Here is a 20,439-nt window from a genome sequence, read left to right as displayed (position 1 = left end):
CACGACGTCGGTACGTGTTGCCTCACGACGTCGGTACGTGTTGCAGCACGACGTCGGTACATGTTGCCTCACGACGTCGGTACGTGTTGCTGCCACAACGTCGGTACGTGTTGCCTCACGACGTCGGTACGTGTTGCCTCACGACGTCGGTACGTGTTGCAGCACGACGTCGGTACGTGTTGCAGCACGACGTCGGTACGTGTTGCAGCACGACGTCGGTACGTGTTGCAGCACGACGTCGGTACGTGTTGCTCCCCAACGTCGGTACATGTTGCCTCACGACGTCGGTACGTGTTGCTCCCCAACGTCGGTACATGTTGCCTCACGACGTCGGTACGTGTTGCAGCACGACATCGGTACGTGTTGCCTCACGACGTCGGTACGTGTTGCCTCACGACGTCGGTACGTGTTGCCTCACGACGTCGGTACGTGTTGCAGCACGACGTCGGTACGTGTTGCAGCACGATGTCGGTACGTGTTGCAGCACGACGTCGGTACGTGTTGCCTCACGACGTCGGTACGTGTTGCTGCCACAACGTCGGTACGTGTTGCCTCACGACGTCGGTACGTGTTGCCTCACGACGTCGGTACGTGTTGCCTCACGACGTCGGTACGTGTTGCAGCACGACGTCGGTACGTGTTGCCTCACGACGTCGGTACGTGTTGCCTCACGACGTCGGTACGTGTTGCAGCACGACGTCGGTACGTGTTGCCTCACGACGTCGGTACGTGTTGCCTCACGACGTCGGTACGTGTTGCCTCACGACGTCGGTACGTGTTGCAGCACGACGTCGGTACGTGTTGCAGCACGACGTCGGTACGTGTTGCAGCACGACGTCGGTACGTGTTGCCTCACGACGTCGGTACGTGTTGCTCCCCAACGTCGGTACATGTTGCCTCACGACGTCGGTACGTGTTGCAGCACGACGTCGGTACGTGTTGCAGCACGACGTCGGTACGTGTTGCCTCACGACGTCGGTACGTGTTGCCTCACGACGTCGGTACGTGTTGCAGCACGACGTCGGTACGTGTTGCAGCACGACGTCGGTACGTGTTGCTGCCACAACGTCGGTATGTGTTGCAGCACGACGTCGGTACGTGTTGCTGCCACAACGTCGGTATGTGTTGCCGCACGACGTCGGTACGTGTTGCTGCCACAACGTCGGTATGTGTTGCCGCACGACGTCGGTACGTGTTGCAGCACGACGTCGGTACGTGTTGCAGCACGACGTCGGTACGTGTTGCTCCCCAACGTCGGTACGTGTTGCAGCACGACGTCGGTACGTGTTGCTGCCACAACGTCGGTACGTGTTGCTGCCACGACGTCAGTACGTGTTGCAGCACGACGTCGGTACGTGTTGCAGCACGACGTCGGTACATGTTGCCTCACGACGTCAGTACATGTTGCAGCACGACGTCAGTACGTGTTGCAGCACGACGTCGGTACGTGTTGCTGCCACGACGTCAGTACGTGTTGCAGCACGACGTCGGTACGTGTTGCTGCCACGACGTCGTACTGACGTGTTGCAGCACGACGTCAGTACGTGTTGCTGCCACGACGTCGGTACGTGTTGCTGCCACGACGTCGGTACGTGTTGCTGCCACGACGTCGGTACGTGTTGCTGCCACGACGTCGGTACGTGTTGCAGCACGACGTCGGTACGTGTTGCAGCACGACGTCGGTACGTGTTGCTGCCACGACGTCGGTACGTGTTGCAGCACGACGTCGGTACGTGTTGCAGCACGACGTCGGTACGTGTTGCAGCACGACGTCGGTACGTGTTGCTGCCACGACGTCAATACGTGTTGCTGCCACGACGTCGGTACGTGTTGCTGCCACGACGTCGGTACGTGTTGCAGCACGACGTCGGTACGTGTTGCTGCCACGACGTCGGTACGTGTTGCTGCCACGACGTCAATACGTGTTGCTGCCACGACGTCGGTACGTGTTGCTGCCACGACGTCGGTACGTGTTGCAGCACGACGTCGGTACGTGTTGCTGCCACGACGTCGGTACGTGTTGCTGCCACGACGTCGGTACGTGTTGCTGCCACGACGTCGGTACGTGTTGCTGCCACGACGTCAATACGTGTTGCTGCCACGACGTCGGTACGTGTTGCTGCCACGACGTCGGTACGTGTTGCTGCCACGACGTCGGTACGTGTTGCTGCCACGACGTCGGTACGTGTTGCAGCACGACGTCGGTACGTGTTGCAGCACGACGTCGGTACTTGTTGCAGCACGACGTCAATACGTGTTGCTGCCACGACGTCGGTACGTGTTGCTGCCACGACGTCAATACGTGTTGCTGCCACAACGTCGGTACGTGTTGCTGCCACAACGTCGGTACGTGTTGCTGCCACAACGTCGGTACGTGTTGCTGCCACGACGTCAATACGTGTTGCTGCCACGACGTCAATACGTGTTGCTGCCACGACGTCGGTACGTGTTGCTGCCACGACGTCGGTACGTGTTGCAGCACGACGTCGGTACGTGTTGCAGCACGACGTCGGTACGTGTTGCTGCCACGACGTCGGTACGTGTTGCTGCCACGACATCGGTACGTGTTGCAGCACGACGTCGGTACGTGTTGCTGCCACGACGTCGGTACGTGTTGCTGCCACGACGTCGGTGCGTGTTGCAGCACGACGTCGGTACGTGTTGCTGCCACGACGTCGGTACGTGTTGCAGCACGACGTCGGTACGTGTTGCTGCCACGACGTCGGTACGTGTTGCCTCACGACGTCGGTACGTGTTGCCTCACGACGTCGGTACGTGTTGCAGCACGATGTCGGTACGTGTTGCCTCACAACGTCGGTACGTGTTGCAGCACGACGTCGGTACGTGTTGCCTCACGACGTCGGTACGTGTTGCCTCACGACGTCGGTACGTGTTGCAGCACGACGTCGGTACGTGTTGCAGCACGACGTCGGTACGTGTTGCAGCACGACGTCGGTACGTGTTGCAGCACGACGTCGGTACGTGTTGCTCCCCAACGTCGGTACATGTTGCCTCACGACGTCGGTACGTGTTGCTCCCCAACGTCGGTACATGTTGCCTCACGACGTCGGTACGTGTTGCAGCACGACATCGGTACGTGTTGCCTCACGACGTCGGTACGTGTTGCCTCACGACGTCGGTACGTGTTGCCTCACGACGTCGGTACGTGTTGCAGCACGACGTCGGTACGTGTTGCAGCACGACGTCGGTACGTGTTGCAGCACGACGTCGGTACGTGTTGCCTCACGACGTCGGTACGTGTTGCTGCCACAACGTCGGTACGTGTTGCCTCACGACGTCGGTACGTGTTGCCTCACGACGTCGGTACGTGTTGCCTCACGACGTCGGTACGTGTTGCAGCACGACGTCGGTACGTGTTGCCTCACGACGTCGGTACGTGTTGCCTCACGACGTCGGTACGTGTTGCCTCACGACGTCGGTACGTGTTGCCTCACGACGTCGGTACGTGTTGCAGCACGACGTCGGTACGTGTTGCAGCACGACGTCGGTACGTGTTGCAGCACGACGTCGGTACGTGTTGCCTCACGACGTCGGTACGTGTTGCTCCCCAACGTCGGTACATGTTGCCTCACGACGTCGGTACGTGTTGCAGCACGACGTCGGTACGTGTTGCAGCACGACGTCGGTACGTGTTGCCTCACGACGTCGGTACGTGTTGCCTCACGACGTCGGTACGTGTTGCAGCACGACGTCGGTACGTGTTGCAGCACGACGTCGGTACGTGTTGCCTCACGACGTCGGTACGTGTTGCAGCACGACGTCGGTACGTGTTGCCTCACGACGTCGGTACGTGTTGCAGCACGACGTCGGTACGTGTTGCAGCACGACGTCGGTACGTGTTGCAGCACGACGTCGGTACGTGTTGCAGCACGACGTCGGTACGTGTTGCCTCACGACGTCGGTACGTGTTGCAGCACGACGTCGGTACGTGTTGCCTCACAACGTCGGTACGTGTTGCCTCACGACGTCGGTACGTGTTGTAGCACGACGTCGGTACGTGTTGCCTCACGACGTCGGTACGTGTTGCAGCACGACGTCGGTACGTGTTGCCTCACGACGTCGGTACGTGTTGCAGCACGACGTCGGTACGTGTTGCAGCACGACGTCGGTACGTGTTGCAGCACGACGTCGGTACGTGTTGCAGCACGACGTCGGTACATGTTGCCTCACGACGTCGGTACGTGTTGCAGCACGACGTCGGTACGTGTTGCCTCACAACGTCGGTACGTGTTGCCTCACGACGTTGGTACGTGTTGCAGCACGACGTCGGTACGTGTTGCCTCACGACGTCGGTACGTGTTGCCTCACGACGTCGGTACATGTTGCCTCACGACGTCGGTACGTGTTGCAGCACGACGTCGGTACGTGTTGCCTCACGACGTCGGTACGTGTTGCCTCACGACGTCGGTACGTGTTGCTGCCACAACGTCAGTATGTGTTGCAGCACGACGTCGGTACGTGTTGCAGCACGACGTCGGTACGTGTTGCAGCACGACGTCGGTACGTGTTGCCTCACGACGTCGGTACGTGTTGCTGCCACAACGTCGGTACGTGTTGCCTCACGACGTCGGTACGTGTTGCCTCACGACGTCGGTACGTGTTGCCTCACGACGTCGGTACGTGTTGCAGCACGACGTCGGTACGTGTTGCCTCACGACGTCGGTACGTGTTGCCTCACGACGTCGGTACGTGTTGCAGCACGACGTCGGTACGTGTTGCCTCACGACGTCGGTACGTGTTGCCTCACGACGTCGGTACGTGTTGCCTCACGACGTCGGTACGTGTTGCAGCACGACGTCGGTACGTGTTGCAGCACGACGTCGGTACGTGTTGCAGCACGACGTCGGTACGTGTTGCCTCACGACGTCGGTACGTGTTGCTCCCCAACGTCGGTACATGTTGCCTCACGACGTCGGTACGTGTTGCAGCACGACGTCGGTACGTGTTGCAGCACGACGTCGGTACGTGTTGCAGCACGACGTCGGTACGTGTTGCAGCACGACGTCGGTACGTGTTGCCTCACGACGTCGGTACGTGTTGCAGCACGACGTCGGTACGTGTTGCCTCACGACGTCGGTACGTGTTGCAGCACGACGTCGGTACGTGTTGCAGCACGACGTCGGTACGTGTTGCAGCACGACGTCGGTACGTGTTGCAGCACGACGTCGGTACGTGTTGCCTCACGACGTCGGTACGTGTTGCAGCACGACGTCGGTACGTGTTGCCTCACAACGTCGGTACGTGTTGCCTCACGACGTCGGTACGTGTTGTAGCACGACGTCGGTACGTGTTGCCTCACGACGTCGGTACGTGTTGCTGCCACAACGTCAGTATGTGTTGCTGCCACAACGTCGGTACGTGTTGCTGCCACGACGTCGGTACGTGTTGCTGCCACAACGTCGGTACGTGTTGCCTCACGACGTCGGTACGTGTTGCTGCCACAACGTCGGTACGTGTTGCCTCACGACGTCGGTACGTGTTGCTGCCACGACGTCGGTACGTGTTGCCTCACGACGTCGGTACGTGTTGCCTCACGACGTCGGTACGTGTTGCTGCCACGACGTCGGTACGTGTTGCCTCACGACGTCGGTACGTGTTGCTGCCACGACGTCGGTACGTGTTGCCTCACGACGTCGGTACGTGTTGCTGCCACAACGTCGGTACGTGTTGCCTCACGACGTCGGTACGTGTTGCCTCACGACGTCGGTACGTGTTGCCTCACGACGTCGGTACGTGTTGCAGCACGACGTCGGTACATGTTGCCTCACGACGTCGGTACGTGTTGCTGCCACAACGTCGGTACGTGTTGCCTCACGACGTCGGTACGTGTTGCCTCACGACGTCGGTACGTGTTGCAGCACGACGTCGGTACGTGTTGCAGCACGACGTCGGTACGTGTTGCAGCACGACGTCGGTACGTGTTGCAGCACGACGTCGGTACGTGTTGCTCCCCAACGTCGGTACATGTTGCCTCACGACGTCGGTACGTGTTGCTCCCCAACGTCGGTACATGTTGCCTCACGACGTCGGTACGTGTTGCAGCACGACATCGGTACGTGTTGCCTCACGACGTCGGTACGTGTTGCCTCACGACGTCGGTACGTGTTGCCTCACGACGTCGGTACGTGTTGCAGCACGACGTCGGTACGTGTTGCAGCACGACGTCGGTACGTGTTGCAGCACGACGTCGGTACGTGTTGCCTCACGACGTCGGTACGTGTTGCTGCCACAACGTCGGTACGTGTTGCCTCACGACGTCGGTACGTGTTGCCTCACGACGTCGGTACGTGTTGCCTCACGACGTCGGTACGTGTTGCCTCACGACGTCGGTACGTGTTGCAGCACGACGTCGGTACGTGTTGCCTCACGACGTCGGTACGTGTTGCCTCACGACGTCGGTACGTGTTGCCTCACGACGTCGGTACGTGTTGCAGCACGACGTCGGTACGTGTTGCAGCACGACGTCGGTACGTGTTGCAGCACGACGTCGGTACGTGTTGCAGCACGACGTCGGTACGTGTTGCCTCACGACGTCGGTACGTGTTGCTCCCCAACGTCGGTACATGTTGCCTCACGACGTCGGTACGTGTTGCAGCACGACGTCGGTACGTGTTGCAGCACGACGTCGGTACGTGTTGCCTCACGACGTCGGTACGTGTTGCCTCACGACGTCGGTACGTGTTGCAGCACGACGTCGGTACGTGTTGCAGCACGACGTCGGTACGTGTTGCAGCACGACGTCGGTACGTGTTGTAGCACGACGTCGGTACGTGTTGCCTCACGACGTCGGTACGTGTTGCAGCACGACGTCGGTACGTGTTGCCTCACGACGTCGGTACGTGTTGCAGCACGACGTCGGTACGTGTTGCAGCACGACGTCGGTACGTGTTGCAGCACGACGTCGGTACGTGTTGCCTCACGACGTCGGTACGTGTTGCAGCACGACGTCGGTACGTGTTGCCTCACAACGTCGGTACGTGTTGCCTCACAACGTCGGTACGTGTTGCCTCACGACGTCGGTACGTGTTGCCTCACGACGTCGGTACGTGTTGCCTCACGACGTCGGTACGTGTTGCAGCACGACGTCGGTACGTGTTGCAGCACGACGTCGGTACGTGTTGCCTCACGACGTCGGTACGTGTTGCCTCACGACGTCGGTACGTGTTGCAGCACGACGTCGGTACGTGTTGCAGCACGACGTCGGTACGTGTTGCAGCACGACGTCGGTACGTGTTGCCTCACGACGTCGGTACGTGTTGCCTCACGACGTCGGTACGTGTTGCCTCACGACGTCGGTACGTGTTGCAGCACGACGTCGGTACGTGTTGCCTCACGACGTCGGTACGTGTTGCCTCACGACGTCGGTACGTGTTGCCTCACGACGTCGGTACGTGTTGCAGCACGACGTCGGTACGTGTTGCAGCACGACGTCGGTACGTGTTGCAGCACGACGTCGGTACGTGTTGCCTCACGACGTCGGTACGTGTTGCTCCCCAACGTCGGTACATGTTGCCTCACGACGTCGGTACGTGTTGCAGCACGACGTCGGTACGTGTTGCCTCACGACGTCGGTACGTGTTGCCTCACGACGTCGGTACGTGTTGCCTCACGGCGTCGGTACGTGTTGCCTCACGACGTCGGTACGTGTTGCAGCACGACGTCGGTACGTGTTGCTGCCACAACGTCGGTATGTGTTGCAGCACGACGTCGGTACGTGTTGCTGCCACAACGTCGGTATGTGTTGCCGCACGACGTCGGTACGTGTTGCTGCCACAACGTCGGTACGTGTTGCAGCACGACGTCGGTACGTGTTGCAGCACGACGTCGGTACGTGTTGCTCCCCAACGTCGGTACGTGTTGCAGCACGACGTCGGTACGTGTTGCTGCCACAACGTCGGTACGTGTTGCTGCCACGACGTCGGTATGTGTTGCCGCACGACGTCGGTACGTGTTGCTCCCCAACGTCGGTACATGTTGCAGCACGACGTCGGTACGTGTTGCTGCCACGACGTCAGTACGTGTTGCTGCCACGACGTCAGTACGTGTTGCAGCACGACGTCAGTACGTGTTGCAGCACGACGTCGGTACGTGTTGCTGCCACGACGTCAGTACGTGTTGCAGCACGACGTCGGTACGTGTTGCTGCCACGACGTCGTACTGACGTGTTGCAGCACGACGTCAGTACGTGTTGCTGCCACGACGTCGGTACGTGTTGCTGCCACGACGTCGGTACGTGTTGCTGCCACGACGTCGGTACGTGTTGCTGCCACGACGTCGGTACGTGTTGCAGCACGACGTCGGTACGTGTTGCAGCACGACGTCGGTACGTGTTGCAGCACGACGTCGGTACGTGTTGCTGCCACGACGTCGGTACGTGTTGCAGCACGACGTCGGTACGTGTTGCAGCACGACGTCGGTACGTGTTGCAGCACGACGTCGGTACGTGTTGCTGCCACGACGTCAATACGTGTTGCTGCCACGACGTCGGTACGTGTTGCTGCCACGACGTCGGTACGTGTTGCAGCACGACGTCGGTACGTGTTGCTGCCACGACGTCGGTACGTGTTGCTGCCACGACGTCAATACGTGTTGCTGCCACGACGTCGGTACGTGTTGCTGCCACGACGTCGGTACGTGTTGCAGCACGACGTCGGTACGTGTTGCTGCCACGACGTCGGTACGTGTTGCTGCCACGACGTCGGTACGTGTTGCTGCCACGACGTCGGTACGTGTTGCTGCCACGACGTCAATACGTGTTGCTGCCACGACGTCGGTACGTGTTGCTGCCACGACGTCGGTACGTGTTGCTGCCACGACGTCGGTACGTGTTGCTGCCACGACGTCGGTACGTGTTGCAGCACGACGTCGGTACGTGTTGCAGCACGACGTCGGTACTTGTTGCAGCACGACGTCAATACGTGTTGCTGCCACGACGTCGGTACGTGTTGCTGCCACGACGTCAATACGTGTTGCTGCCACAACGTCGGTACGTGTTGCTGCCACAACGTCGGTACGTGTTGCTGCCACAACGTCGGTACGTGTTGCTGCCACGACGTCAATACGTGTTGCTGCCACGACGTCAATACGTGTTGCTGCCACGACGTCGGTACGTGTTGCTGCCACGACGTCGGTACGTGTTGCAGCACGACGTCGGTACGTGTTGCTGCCACGACGTCGGTACGTGTTGCTGCCACGACATCGGTACGTGTTGCAGCACGACGTCGGTACGTGTTGCTGCCACGACGTCGGTACGTGTTGCTGCCACGACGTCGGTGCGTGTTGCAGCACGACGTCGGTACGTGTTGCTGCCACGACGTCGGTACGTGTTGCAGCACGACGTCGGTACGTGTTGCTGCCACAACGTCGGTACGTGTTGCCTCACGACGTCGGTACGTGTTGCCTCACGACGTCGGTACGTGTTGCAGCACGACGTCGGTACGTGTTGCCTCACGACGTCGGTACGTGTTGCAGCACGACGTCGGTACGTGTTGCCTCACAACGTCGGTACGTGTTGCCTCACGACGTCGGTACGTGTTGTAGCACGACGTCGGTACGTGTTGCCTCACGACGTCGGTACGTGTTGCAGCACGACGTCGGTACGTGTTGCCTCACGACGTCAGTACGTGTTGCAGCACGACGTCGGTACGTGTTGCTGCCACGACGTCGTACTGACGTGTTGCAGCACGACGTCAGTACGTGTTGCTGCCACGACGTCGGTACGTGTTGCTGCCACGACGTCGGTACGTGTTGCTGCCACGACGTCGGTACGTGTTGCTGCCACGACGTCGGTACGTGTTGCAGCACGACGTCGGTACGTGTTGCAGCACGACGTCGGTACGTGTTGCTGCCACGACGTCGGTACGTGTTGCAGCACGACGTCGGTACGTGTTGCAGCACGACGTCGGTACGTGTTGCAGCACGACGTCGGTACGTGTTGCTGCCACGACGTCAATACGTGTTGCTGCCACGACGTCGGTACGTGTTGCTGCCACGACGTCGGTACGTGTTGCAGCACGACGTCGGTACGTGTTGCTGCCACGACGTCGGTACGTGTTGCTGCCACGACGTCAATACGTGTTGCTGCCACGACGTCGGTACGTGTTGCAGCACGACGTCGGTACGTGTTGCTGCCACGACGTCGGTACGTGTTGCTGCCACGACGTCAATACGTGTTGCTGCCACGACGTCGGTACGTGTTGCTGCCACGACGTCGGTACGTGTTGCAGCACGACGTCGGTACGTGTTGCTGCCACGACGTCGGTACGTGTTGCTGCCACGACGTCGGTACGTGTTGCTGCCACGACGTCGGTACGTGTTGCTGCCACGACGTCGGTACGTGTTGCTGCCACGACGTCAATACGTGTTGCTGCCACGACGTCGGTACGTGTTGCTGCCACGACGTCGGTACGTGTTGCTGCCACGACGTCGGTACGTGTTGCTGCCACGACGTCGGTACGTGTTGCAGCACGACGTCGGTACGTGTTGCAGCACGACGTCGGTACTTGTTGCAGCACGACGTCAATACGTGTTGCTGCCACGACGTCGGTACGTGTTGCTGCCACGACGTCGGTACGTGTTGCTGCCACAACGTCGGTACGTGTTGCTGCCACGACGTCAATACGTGTTGCTGCCACGACGTCAATACGTGTTGCTGCCACGACGTCGGTACGTGTTGCTGCCACGACGTCGGTACGTGTTGCAGCACGACGTCGGTACGTGTTGCAGCACGACGTCGGTACGTGTTGCTGCCACGACGTCGGTACGTGTTGCTGCCACGACGTCGGTACGTGTTGCAGCACGACGTCGGTACGTGTTGCTGCCACGACGTCGGTACGTGTTGCAGCACGACGTCGGTACGTGTTGCTGCCACGACGTCGGTACGTGTTGCTGCCACGACGTCGGTGCGTGTTGCAGCACGACGTCGGTACGTGTTGCAGCACGACGTCGGTACGTGTTGCCTCACAACGTCGGTACGTGTTGCCTCACGACGTTGGTACGTGTTGCAGCACGACGTCGGTACGTGTTGCCTCACGACGTCGGTACGTGTTGCCTCACGACGTCGGTACGTGTTGCCTCACGACGTCGGTACGTGTTGCAGCACGACGTCGGTACGTGTTGCCTCACGACGTCGGTACGTGTTGCCTCACGACGTCGGTACGTGTTGCCTCACGACGTCGGTACGTGTTGCAGCACGACGTCGGTACGTGTTGCAGCACGACGTCGGTACGTGTTGCAGCACGACGTCGGTACGTGTTGCCTCACGACGTCGGTACGTGTTGCTCCCCAACGTCGGTACATGTTGCCTCACGACGTCGGTACGTGTTGCAGCACGACGTCGGTACGTGTTGCCTCACGACGTCGGTACGTGTTGCCTCACGACGTCGGTACGTGTTGCAGCACGACGTCGGTACGTGTTGCTGCCACAACGTCGGTATGTGTTGCAGCACGACGTCGGTACGTGTTGCTGCCACAACGTCGGTATGTGTTGCCGCACGACGTCGGTACGTGTTGCTCCCCAACGTCGGTACGTGTTGCAGCACGACGTCGGTACGTGTTGCTGCCACAACGTCGGTACGTGTTGCTGCCACGACGTCGGTATGTGTTGCCGCACGACGTCGGTACGTGTTGCTCCCCAACGTCGGTACATGTTGCAGCACGACGTCGGTACGTGTTGCTGCCACGACGTCAGTACGTGTTGCTGCCACGACGTCAGTACGTGTTGCAGCACGACGTCGGTACGTGTTGCTGCCACGACGTCAGTACGTGTTGCAGCACGACGTCGGTACGTGTTGCTGCCACGACGTCGTACTGACGTGTTGCAGCACGACGTCAGTACGTGTTGCTGCCACGACGTCGGTACGTGTTGCTGCCACGACGTCGGTACGTGTTGCTGCCACGACGTCGGTACGTGTTGCTGCCACGACGTCGGTACGTGTTGCAGCACGACGTCGGTACGTGTTGCAGCACGATGTCGGTACGTGTTGCTGCCACGACGTCAATACGTGTTGCTGCCACGACGTCAATACGTGTTGCTGCCACGACGTCGGTACGTGTTGCTGCCACGACGTCAATACGTGTTGCTGCCACGACGTCAATACGTGTTGCTGCCACGACGTCGGTACGTGTTGCTGCCACGACGTCGGTACGTGTTGCTGCCACGACGTCGGTACGTGTTGCTGCCACGACGTCGGTACGTGTTGCAGCACGACGTCAATACGTGTTGCTGCCACGACGTCGGTACGTGTTGCTTCCACAACGTCGGTACGTGTTGCTGCCACGACGTCGGTACGTGTTGCTGCCACGACGTCAATACGTGTTGCTGCCACGACGTCAATACGTGTTGCTGCCACGACGTCAATACGTGTTGCTGCCACGACGTCGGTACGTGTTGCTGCCACAACGTCGGTACGTGTTGCTGCCACGACGTCGGTACGTGTTGCTGCCACGACGTCAATACGTGTTGCTGCCACGACGTCAATACGTGTTGCTGCCACGACGTCGGTACGTGTTGCTGCCACGACGTCAATACGTGTTGCTGCCACGACGTCAATACGTGTTGCTGCCACGACGTCGGTACGTGTTGCTGCCACGACGTCAATACGTGTTGCTGCTCGGGTCCGCAGCCTGGTCCCTGAACGCATCGGGTCCGCAGCCTGGTCCCTGAACGCATCGGGTCCGCAGCCTGGTCCCTGAACGCATCGGGACCGCAGCCTGGTCCCTGAACGCATCGGGACCGCAGCCTGGTCCCTGAACGCATCTGGACCGCAGCCTGGTCCCTGAACGCATCGGGTCCCGCAGCCTGGTCCCTGAACGCATCGGGTCCCGCAGCCTGGTCCCTGAACGCATCGGGTCACGCAGCCTGGTCCCTGAACGCATCGGGTCCCGCAGCCTGGTCCCTGAACGCATCGGGACCGCAGCCTGGTCCCTGAACGCATCGGGTCCCGCAGCCTGGTCCCTGAACGCATCGGGTCCCGCAGCCTGGTCCCTGAACGCATCGGGTCCCGCAGCCTGGTCCCTGAACGCATCGGGTCCCGCAGCCTGGTCCCTGAACGCATCGGGACCGCTGCCTGGTCCCTGAACGCATCGGGACCGCAGCCTGTTACCTGAACGCATCGGGTCCCGCAGCCTGGTCCCTGAACGCATCGGGACCGCAGCCTGGTCCCTGAACGCATCGGGTCCCGCAGCCTGGTCCCTGAACGCATCGGGTCCGCAGCCTGGTCCCTGAACGCATCGGGACCGCAGCCTGGTCCCTGAACGCATCGGGACCGCAGCCTGGTCCCTGAACGCATCGGGACCGCAGCCTGGTCCCTGAACGCATCGGGTCCCGCAGCCTGGTCCCTGAACGCATCGGGTCCCGCAGCCTGGTCCCTGACCGCAGCCTGGTCCCTGAACGCATCGGGTCCCGCAGCCTGGTCCCTGAACGCATCGGGTCCCGCAGCCTGTTCCCTGAACGCATCGGGACCGCAGCCTGGTCCCTGAACGCATCGGGTCCCGCAGCCTGTTCCCTGAACGCATCGGGACCGCAGCCTGGTCCCTGAACGCATCGGGTCCCGCAGCCTGGTCCCTGAACGCATCGGGTCCCGCAGCCTGGTCCCTGAACGCATCGGGTCCGCAGCCTGGTCCCTGAACGCATCGGGTCCCGCACCCTGGTCCCTGAACGCATCGGGTCCCGCAGCCTGGTCCCTGAACGCATCGGGTCCCGCAGCCTGGTCCCTGAACGCATCGGGTCCCGCAGCCTGGTCCCTGAACGCATCGGGTCCCGCAGCCTGGTCCCTGAACGCATCGGGTCCCGCAGCCTGGTCCCTGAACGCATCGGGTCCCGCAGCCTGGTCCCTGAACGCATCGGGACCGCAGCCTGGTCCCTGAACGCATCGGGACCGCAGCCTGGTCCCTGAACGCATCGGGACCGCAGCCTGGTCCCTGAACGCATCGGGTCCCGCAGCCTGGTCCCTGAACGCATCGGGTCCCGCAGCCTGTTCCCTGAACGCATCGGGTCCCGCAGCCTGGTCCCTGAACGCATCGGGACCGCAGCCTGGTCCCTGAACGCATCGGGTCCCGCAGCCTGGTCCCTGAACGCATCGGGACCGCTGCCTGGTCCCTGAACGCATCGGGTCCCGCAGCCTGGTCCCTGAACGCATCGGGACCGCAGCCTGGTCCCTGAACGCATCGGGACCGCAGCCTGGTCCCTGAACGCATCGGGGACCGCAGCCTGGTCCCTGAACGCATCGGGTCCCGCAGCCTGGTCCCTGAACGCATCGGGTCCCGCAGCCTGGTCCCTGAACGCATCGGGTCCCGCAGCCTGGTCCCTGAACGCATCGGGACCGCAGCCTGGTCCCTGAACGCATCGGGTCCCGCAGCCTGGTCCCTGAACGCATCGGGTCCCGCAGCCTGGTCCCTGAACGCATCGGGTCCCGCAGCCTGGTCCCTGAACGCATCGGGACCGCAGCCTGGTCCCTGAACGCATCGGGTCCCGCAGCCTGGTCCCTGAACGCATCGGGACCGCAGCCTGGTCCCTGAACGCATCGGGACCGCAGCCTGGTCCCTGAACGCATCGGGTCCCGCAGCCTGGTCCCTGAACGCATCGGGTCCCGCAGCCTGGTCCCTGAACGCATCGGGACCGCAGCCTGGTCCCTGAACGCATCGGGTCCCGCAGCCTGGTCCCTGAACGCATCGTGTCCCGCAGCCTGGTCCCTGAACGCATCGGGTCCCGCAGCCTGGTCCCTGAACGCATCGGGACCGCAGCCTGGTCCCTGAACGCATCAGGACCGCAGCCTGGTCCCTGAACGCATCGGGTCCCGCAGCCTGGTCCCTGAACGCATCGGGTCCCGCAGCCTGGTCCCTGAACGCATCGGGTCCCGCAGCCTGGTCCCTGAACGCATCGGGTCCCGCAGCCTGGTCCCTGAACGCATCGGGTCCCGCAGCCTGGTCCCTGAACGCATCGGGTCCCGCAGCCTGGTCCCTGAACGCATCGGGTCCCGCAGCCTGGTCCCTGAACGCATCGGGTCCCGCAGCCTGGTCCCTGAACGCATCGGGTCCCGCAGCCTGGTCCCTGAAGGCATCGGGACCGCAGCCTGGTCCCTGAACGCATCGGGTCCGCAGCCTGGTCCCTGAACGCATCGGGTCCCGCAGCCTGGTCCCTGAACGCATCGGGTCCCTCAGCCTGGTCCCTGAAGGCATCGGGTCCCGCAGCCTGGTCCCTGAACGCATCGGGTCCCGCTGCCTGGTCCCTGAACGCATCGGGTCCGCAGCCTGGTCCCTGAACGCATCGGGGACCGCAGCCTGGTCCCTGAACGCATCGGGGACCGCAGCCTGGTCCCTGAACGCATCGGGACCGCAGCCTGGTCCCTGAACGCATCGGGTCCCGCAGCCTGGTCCCTGAACGCATCGGGACCGCAGCCTGGTCCCTGAACGCATCGGGTCCCGCTGCCTGGTCCCTGAACGCATCGGGTCCCGCAGCCTGGTCCCTGAACGCATCGGGTCCCTCAGCCTGGTCCCTGAAGGCATCGGGTCCCGCAGCCTGGTCCCTGAACGCATCGGGTCCCGCAGCCTGGTCCCTGAACGCATCGGGTCCCGCAGCCTGGTCCCTGAACGCATCGGGTCCCGCAGCCTGGTCCCTGAACGCATCGGGTCCCGCAGCCTGGTCCCTGAAGGCATCGGGGACCGCAGCCTGGTCCCTGAACGCATCGGGTCCCGCAGCCTGGTCCCTGAACGCATCGGGTCCCGCAGCCTGGTCCCTGAACGCATCGGGTCCCGCAGCCTGGTCCCTGAACGCATCGGGTCACGCAGCCTGGTCCCTGAACGCATCGGGTCACGCAGCCTGGTCCCTGAACGCATCGGGACCGCAGCCTGGTCCCTGAACGCATCGGGACCGCAGCCTGGTCCCTGAACGCATCGGGACCGCAGCCTGGTCCCTGAACGCATCGGGTCCCGCAGCCTGGTCCCTGAACGCATCGGGTCCCGCAGCCTGGTCCCTGAACGCATCGGGTCCCGCAGCCTGGTCCCTGAACGCATCGGGGACCGCAGCCTGGTCCCTGAACGCATCGGGGACCGCAGCCTGTTCCCTGAACGCATCGGGTCCCGCAGCCTGGTCCCTGAACGCATCGGGACCGCAGCCTGGTCCCTGAACGCATCGGGTCCCGCAGCCTGGTCCCTGAACGCATCGGGACCGCAGCCTGGTCCCTGAACGCATCGGGACCGCAGCCTGGTCCCTGAACGCATCGGGACCGCAGCCTGTTCCCTGAACGCATCGGGTCCCGCAGCCTGGTCCCTGAACGCATCGGGTCCCGCAGCCTGGTCCCTGAACGCATCGGGTCCCGCAGCCTGGTCCCTGAACGCATCGGGTCCCGCAGCCTGGTCCCTGAACGCATCGGGACCGCAGCCTGGTCCCTGAACGCATCGGGTCCCGCAGCCTGTTCCCTGAACGCATCGGGTCCCGCAGCCTGGTCCCTGAACGCATCGGGTCCCGCAGCCTGTTCCCTGAACGCATCGGGTCCCGCAGCCTGGTCCCTGAACGCATCGGGTCCCGCAGCCTGGTCCCTGAACGCATCGGGTCCGCAGCCTGGTCCCTGAACGCATCGGGTCACGCAGCCTGGTCCCTGAACGCATCGGGTCACGCAGCCTGGTCCCTGAACGCATCGGGACCGCAGCCTGGTCCCTGAACGCATCGGGACCGCAGCCTGGTCCCTGAACGCATCGGGACCGCAGCCTGGTCCCTGAACGCATCGGGTCCCGCAGCCTGGTCCCTGAACGCATCGGGGACCGCAGCCTGTTCCCTGAACGCATCGGGTCCCGCAGCCTGTTCCCTGAACGCATCGGGACCGCAGCCTGGTCCCTGAACGCATCGGGTCCCGCAGCCTGGTCCCTGAACGCATCGGGACCGCAGCCTGGTCCCTGAACGCATCGGGACCGCAGCCTGGTCCCTGAACGCATCGGGTCCCGCAGCCTGGTCCCTGAACGCATCGGGTCCCGCAGCCTGGTCCCTGAACGCATCGGGTCCCGCAGCCTGGTCCCTGAACGCATCGGGTCCCGCAGCCTGGTCCCTGAACGCATCGGGACCGCAGCCTGGTCCCTGAACGCATCGGGTCCCGCAGCCTGTTCCCTGAACGCATCGGGTCCCGCAGCCTGGTCCCTGAACGCATCGGGTCCCGCAGCCTGTTCCCTGAACGCATCGGGACCGCAGCCTGGTCCCTGAACGCATCGGGTCCCGCAGCCTGGTCCCTGAACGCATCGGGTCCGCAGCCTGGTCCCTGAACGCATCGGGACCGCAGCCTGGTCCCTGAACGCATCGGGTCCCGCAGCCTGTTCCCTGAACGCATCGGGACCGCAGCCTGGTCCCTGAACGCATCGGGTCCCGCAGCCTGTTCCCTGAACGCATCGGGACCGCAGCCTGGTCCCTGAACGCATCGGGTCCCGCAGCCTGGTCCCTGAACGCATCGGGTCCCGCAGCCTGGTCCCTGAAGGCATCGGGTCCCTCAGCCTGGTCCCTGAACGCATCGGGACCGCAGCCTGGTCCCTGAACGCATCGGGTCCCGCAGCCTGGTCCCTGAACGCATCGGGTCCCGCAGCCTGGTCCCTGAACGCATCGGGTCCCGCAGCCTGGTCCCTGAACGCATCGGGTCCCTCAGCCTGGTCCCTGAACGCATCGGGACCGCAGCCTGGTCCCTGAACGCATCGGGACCGCAGCCTGGTCCCTGAACGCATCGGGTCCCGCAGCCTGGTCCCTGAACGCATCGGGTCCCGCAGCCTGGTCCCTGAACGCATCGGGACCGCAGCCTGGTCCCTGAACGCATCGGGTCCCGCAGCCTGGTCCCTGAACGCATCGGGACCGCAGCCTGGTCCCTGAACGCATCGGGACCGCAGCCTGGTCCCTGAACGCATCGGGTCCCGCAGCCTGGTCCCTGAACGCATCGGGTCCCGCAGCCTGGTCCCTGAACGCATCGGGTCCCGCATGAGATGTTCTGTGTTCTCGGTGTTTCACGGTTCCCTCTGTGTTCTGAAGGAGCACAACGGCCAGAACGGGTCGGACCGGGGGAAACGGACCCAGACTCAGCTGCCCGTCTACCTGTCCAGAGCAGCCCAGGACCAGACCTTCATCAAGGCCGGATTCTGTGTGAAACAAGGAGCGGTGGTGAGTTTGGAACCTCCACCGTTCCACCCAACACACAACTTTCCACTGACGTCTGCTGCTGCTTTCAGATGAAGTCCTGGAAGAGGAGGTACTTCGTTCTGGACGAAAACGCCGTCAGCTACTACAAATCCGACCTGGTGAGACAACCATGGCGTCCTGCGTGGCGTCCTGACCCTGAGACACGTCCCGTGTTCCTGCGTGGCGTCCTGACCCTGAGACACGTCCCGTGTTCCTGCGTGGCGTCCTGACCCTGAGACACGTCCCGTGTTCCTGCGTGGCGTCCTGACCCTGAGACACGTCCCGTGTTCCTGCGTGGCGTCCTGACCCTGAGACACGTCCCGTGTTCCTGCGTGGCGTCCTGACCCTGAGACACGTCCCGTGTTCCTGCGTGGCATCCTGACCCTGAGACACGTCCCGTGTTCCTGCGTGGCGTCCTGACCCTGAGACACGTCCCGTGTTCCTGCGTGGCGTCCTGACCCTGAGACACGTCCCGTGTTCCTGCGTGGCGTCCTGACCCTGAGACACGTCCCGTGTTCCTGCGTGGCATCCTGACCCTGAGACACGTCCCGTGTTCCTGCGTGGCGTCCTGACCCTGAGACACGTCCCGTGTTCCTGCGTGGCGTCCTGACCCTGAGACACGTCCCGTGTTCCTGCGTGGCGTCCTGACCCTGAGACACGTCCCGTGTTCCTGCGTGGCATCCTGACCCTGAGACACGTCCCGTGTTCCTGCGTGGCATCCTGACCCTGAGACACGTCCCGTGTTCCTGCGTGGCATCCTGACCCTGAGACACGTCCCGTGTTCCTGCGTGGCATCCTGACCCTGAGACACGTCCCGTCTTCCTGCGTGGCGTCCTGACCCTGAGACACGTCCCGTGTTCCTGCGTGGCATCCTGACCCTGAGACACGTCCCGTCTTCCTGCGTGGCGTCCTGACCCTGAGACACGTCCCGTGTTCCTGCGTGGCATCCTGACCCTGAGACACGTCCCGTGTTCCTGCGTGGCATCCTGACCCTGAGACACGTCCCGTGTTCCTGCGTGGCGTCCTGACCCTGAGACACGTCCCGTGTTCCTGCGTGGCGTCCTGACCCTGAGACACGTCCCGTGTTCCTGCGTGGCGTCCTGACCCTGAGACACGTCCCGTGTTCCTGCGTGGCGTCCTGACCCTGAGACACGTCCCGTGTTCCTGCGTGGCATCCTGACCCTGAGACACGTCCCGTGTTCCTGCGTGGCATCCTGACCCTGAGACACGTCCCGTGTTCCTGCGTGGCGTCCTGACCCTGAGACACGTCCCGTGTTCCTGCGTGGCGTCCTGACCCTGAGACACGTCCCGTGTTCCTGCGTGGCATCCTGACCCTGAGACACGTCCCGTGTTCCTGCGTGGCGTCCTGACCCTGAGACACGTCCCGTGTTCCTGCGTGGCGTCCTGACCCTGAGACACGTCCCGTGTTCCTGCGTGGCGTCCTGACCCTGAGACACGTCCCGTGTTCCTGACCCTGAGACACGTCCCGTGTTCCTGCGTGGCATCCTGACCCTGAGACACGTCCCGTGTTCCTGCGTGGCATCCTGACCCTGAGACACGTCCCGTGTTCCTGCGTGGCATCCTGACCCTGAGACACGTCCCGTGTTCCTGCGTGGCGTCCTGACCCTGAGACACGTCCCGTGTTCCTGCGTGGCGTCCTGACCCTGAGACACGTCCCGTGTTCCTGCGTGGCATCCTGACCCTGAGACACGTCCCGTGTTCCTGCGTGGCGTCCTGACCCTGAGACACGTCCCGTGTTCCTGCGTGGCATCCTGACCCTGAGACACGTCCCGTGTTCCTGCGTGGCGTCCTGACCCTGAGACACGTCCCGTGTTCCTGCGTGGCGTCCTGACCCTGAGACACGTCCCGTGTTCCTGCGTGGCATCCTGACCCTGAGACACGTCCCGTGTTCCTGCGTGGCATCCTGACCCTGAGACACGTCCCGTGTTCCTGCGTGGCGTCCTGACCCTGAGACACGTCCCGTGTTCCTGCGTGGCATCCTGACCCTGAGACACGTCCCGTGTTCCTGCGTGGCGTCCTGACCCTGAGACACGTCCCGTGTTCCTGCGTGGCGTCCTGACCCTGAGACACGTCCCGTGTTCCTGCGTGGCGTCCTGACCCTGAGACACGTCCCGTGTTCCTGCGTGGCGTCCTGACCCTGAGACACGTCCCGTGTTCCTGCGTGGCGTCCTGACCCTGAGACACGTCCCGTGTTCCTGCGTGGCATCCTGACCCTGAGACACGTCCCGTGTTCCTGCGTGGCATCCTGACCC

General features: G+C 62.9%; 1 protein-coding gene across 1 annotated transcript in view; it reads left to right on the top strand.

Moving 5' to 3' along the window:
* LOC306771315 (pleckstrin homology domain-containing family A member 1-like) overlaps positions 1-20,439 on the top strand; it is a 72,446-nt gene that overhangs the window by 28,188 nt on the left and 23,819 nt on the right. Inside the window, exons 7-8 of the mRNA XM_079260473.1 lie at positions 18,020-18,148; positions 18,217-18,285. Of these exons, the coding sequence (XP_079116599.1) occupies positions 18,020-18,148; positions 18,217-18,285 (198 nt within the window). The remainder of the gene's footprint in view (positions 1-18,019; positions 18,149-18,216; positions 18,286-20,439) is intronic.

This window comes from Telmatherina bonti, assembly GCF_933228915.1.
Source record: "Telmatherina bonti genome assembly, chromosome: 21".
NCBI classification, from domain to species: Eukaryota; Metazoa; Chordata; class Actinopteri; order Atheriniformes; family Telmatherinidae; genus Telmatherina; species Telmatherina bonti.
This window is presented reverse-complemented; position numbering and strand designations above follow the sequence as displayed.